At 39.6% G+C, this 3,780-nt stretch overlaps 2 protein-coding genes across 2 annotated transcripts in view; one reads left to right on the forward strand and one right to left on the reverse strand.

Annotated features, from left to right (window-relative positions):
- Positions 1 to 3,780, reverse strand: part of GRAMD1C (GRAM domain containing 1C) — a 143,495-nt gene that overhangs the window by 120,481 nt on the left and 19,234 nt on the right. The window lies entirely within an intron of this gene.
- LOC105816756 (60S ribosomal protein L9) lies at positions 3,061 to 3,780 on the forward strand. Its single transcript, XM_012652251.1, has one exon. The coding sequence runs from the start codon at positions 3,065 to 3,067 to the stop codon at positions 3,671 to 3,673; it is 609 nt and encodes a 202-aa protein (XP_012507705.1). The 5' UTR covers positions 3,061 to 3,064; the 3' UTR covers positions 3,674 to 3,780.

Consider the following 3,780-nt stretch of genomic DNA (forward strand, 5'->3'; position numbering starts at 1 on the left):
TATCAGAGGTCAACGACATAAAGACTAGAGCCCAGCTTCAAATCATCTTAATCCTTAAAAATGGAATAGGATAATCCCAGATTATCAGACAGATAAATATATATATATAGAAACCCTCTCTGGAAGAAGACTCCCCTCTAGGACTTCAAATGTTTCTACAAAAATGATGAAAAATGGAGAATAAAGGATAAGAGATTGAAGATACAGGAAGAAAGTCTAAAATAACCATAAACAAAGTCCCAGGAAAAGAGAGAAAAATGAGGTAGAGACAATATTTGAAGCAATAAAAATAAAAAATATTTAAACATTTAAGTCTGTCCTTAAAGACTCCAATTTCTTCTTTTCTTGTAGTTCTCTAAAATCATTCTCCAAAATAACAATCTTCTCATTCTAAGTGATTCCAGCACTTTCCGTGCATGTGAATACAATAAAATTCAATAAACCAGCGTCTTCCCATCTCAAAATCCTAACAGTTGGCATCTAATCAAAAATGATCTGGAGAGTCTCAGTGATTCAGTGTCTGTGGCCCACTCCATAGCCTCACAAGACCTTTGAAATTAGTTTTGGTAGTTACTATGGTTTAAATATGGTTTGTCTACACCAAAACTCATGTTGAGGCTTAGTCCCCACTGTAACAGTGCTGAGAAGTGATAGGAATTTTAAGAGATACTTGGGGCATGAAGGATCTTCCCTCAGGAATGTATTAATGCCATCTTGGGGGAGGAAATTCTTGCTCTGGCGGGACTGGATTAATTAACGAGTGAGAAGGTTGTTGTAAAGCAAGGTCAGCACTCATGTTTTGTCTCTTTTGCACATGCTCCCATGTTATGATGCAACAACATGAGGCCCTTGCCAGATGAGGCCACCTGAACTTGAACTTCCCACCCTCCAGAACCATGAGTCAAATAAATCTTTTTTCTTTATAAATTACTCAGTCTCAGGTATTCTACTATAACAAAAGAAAATGGACTAAGACAGAGAATTGGTAGCAAGAAGCAGGGCTGTTACAACTAATACAATAATACCTGAAAATGTGAAAGTAGCTTTGGAACTGAGCGACACGTAGAGACTGGAAGAATTTGGAGTAGCAGGCTAGGAAAAGCCTAGATTACTATAAACAGAGGATTAAAAGCCATTCTGGTGAGGGCCAGAAAACAAGACTTGGGAAAGTCTGGATCTTCTTAGAGATTACTTACATGGTTGTGAATCATGTAAGAAATGTCCACAGTAAAGGCCATTTTGAAAATGTCTCAGATGGAAATAAGGAATATTTTATTGGGAACAGGAGCATAGACCATCCTAATTATTAATACAAAGCAGCAAAGAACTTGGTTGCATTGTGTCCATGCCCTAGGGCTTTGTGGAAGGCCAAACTTGAGAGTGACAAATTAGAATTTCTGGCAGGAGAAAAATCTAAGCAGCAAGGTGCTCAAGATGTTACATGGCTGCTTTGGGTTATTTAAAGTAAAATGATAGATAAAATAATTTATTTAAAGACAGAATTTATAATTAAAAGGGAAGTGGAGCATAAAAATTTGGAAAACTTGTAGAGAATGAAAGAGCATTTTCAGGAAAGGAAACCACAGGAGTGACCCAGAGACTATTTTGGAGATCAACATGGCTAAAAAGGAGCCTGCTGCAGGGGCAGAGCTGCAGAGAGCCTCCATTAGAGGAATGTCCAGCAGAAACGTGGGGTCAGGGTCACTGCTGGGGCCCCAGAATGGAAGGGCCACTGGCAGTGTGCAATGCCTGCCTGGGAAAGCTGTACATACCAGTGTGCAACTCTAACTTGTAAGAGCAGTGGCATCGGCTACACTCAGAAAAACCATGGGAGTAAGGCTGCCTGAGGCTTTGGGACCCCCATGCCCCACCCCACACTTCAGTGTGTCCAGAGGTGGTCATGGAGTATAAGATTATTTGGGAGCTTTAAGATTTAATGTCTATCCTGCTGGGTTTCAGACTTGCTTTGGGCCAGCTACTTCTTTCTTTTTGCCTCTCTCTCCCTTTGGAAAGGGAATGTTTGTCCTACGTTTTGGGTTTTTTCCTTGTTGTGTGTGTGTGTGTCTTGGGGTTTTTTTGTTTTGTTTTTGTTTTTTGGTTTTTGGGTTTTTTTGCTTTTTTTGTTAAATTTCAGAATATTATGGGAGTAGAAATGTTTTGGTTACATGGATTGCTTTTGTACCGCATCAGTCAAAGTTGTAAGTGTGCCCATAAACAGACAGTGTACATTATACCCATTAGGTATGATTTCACCCATCCCCTCCTCCTCCTTCCCACCTGAGTGATTTCCATTGAGTTTTACTTCCATCTGCGCACATGAGTGCTGATCAGTTAGTTCCAGTGTAATAGTGAGTACATGTGGTGTTTTTCCATTCTTGCAATACTTCACTTAGGAGGATAGTCTCCAGTTCCATCCAGATTGTTGCAAAAGGTATTAATCCATTTTTTTAATGGCTGATTCGTACTCCATGGTGTACATACAGCATAGTTTATTAATCCACTCATGAATTAATGGGCACTTGGGTTGATTCCACATCTTTGCAACTGTAAATTGTGCTGCAATAAACATTCTAGTACAAGTGTCTTTTTAATAAAATGATGTTTTTCCTTTGGGTAGATACCCAGTACTGGGATTAGGGATCAAATGGTAGGTCTACTTTAAGTTCTTTGAGGAATCTCCATACTATTTTCCACAGAGGTTGCACTGGTTTGCAGTCCCACCAACAGTGTATAAGTGTTCCTTTCTTTCCACATCCATGTCAGCATCTATTGTTTTGGGACTTTTGATAAAGGCCATTCTCACTGGGGTTAGGTGATATCTCATTGTGGTTTTGATTTGCATTTCTCTGATGATTAGTGACACTGAGCATTTTTTCATGTTTATTGGCCATTAGTCTATCTTCTTTTGAAAAAATTCTGTTGACGTCTTTTGCTCACTTTTTAATGGGGTTGTTTGATTTTTTTCTTGATTTGCTTGAGTTCTTTGTAGATTCTGGTTATTAGCCATAGGCCGATATCTAGAAGAGTTTTTCCAACATTTCCAAAATTTTCTTCAAGAATTCTTATGGTTTCGCTCTTTGCCGCATCTGCTGCGAGAATGAAGACCATTCTCAGCAATCAGACTGTCGACATTCCAGAAAATGCTGACATCACTCTTAAGGGACGCACAGTTATTGTGAAGGGTCCCAGAGGAACCCTGCGGAGGGACTTCAATCACATCAATGTAGAACTTAGTCTCCTCGGAAAGAAAAAGAGGCTCCGGGTTGACAAATGGTGGGGAAATAGAAAGGAACTGGCTACCGTGCGCACTATTCGTAGTCATGTACAGAACATGATCAAGGGTGTTACACTGGGCTTCCATTACAAGATGAGGTCTGTGTATGCTCACTTTCCCATCAGCGTCATTATCCAGGAGAATGGGTCTCTTGTTGAAATACGAAATTTCTTAGGTGAAAAATACATCCACAGGGTTCGGATGAGGCCAGGTGTTGCTTGTTCAGTGTCTCAAGCACAGAAAGATGAGTTGATCCTTGAAGGAAATGACATTGAGCTTGTTTCAAATTCGGCTGCTTTGATTCAGCAAGCCACAACAGTTAAAAACAAGGATATCAGAAAATTTTTGGATGGTATCTATGTCTCTGAAAAAGGAACAGTTCAGCAGGCTGATGAATAAGATCTAAGAGTTGTCCAGCCACATGAAGATGCCACATGATTACTAAGATGTATTTGTAATTTTGATGATGCAATAAAAGACCTATTGGTTTGGGACTTTTCCTTAAA

This window comes from Propithecus coquereli, unplaced genomic scaffold (genome assembly GCF_000956105.1).
Source record: "Propithecus coquereli isolate 6110/MARCELLA unplaced genomic scaffold, Pcoq_1.0 Scaffold386, whole genome shotgun sequence".
NCBI lineage: Eukaryota > Metazoa > Chordata > Mammalia > Primates > Indriidae > Propithecus > Propithecus coquereli.

What these genes read in the sequence shown, in the direction of transcription:
- LOC105816756 (XM_012652251.1), top strand. Translation starts at nt 3,065, where the DNA reads ATGGTTTCGCTCTTTGCCGCATCTGCTGCGAGAATGAAGACCATTCTC.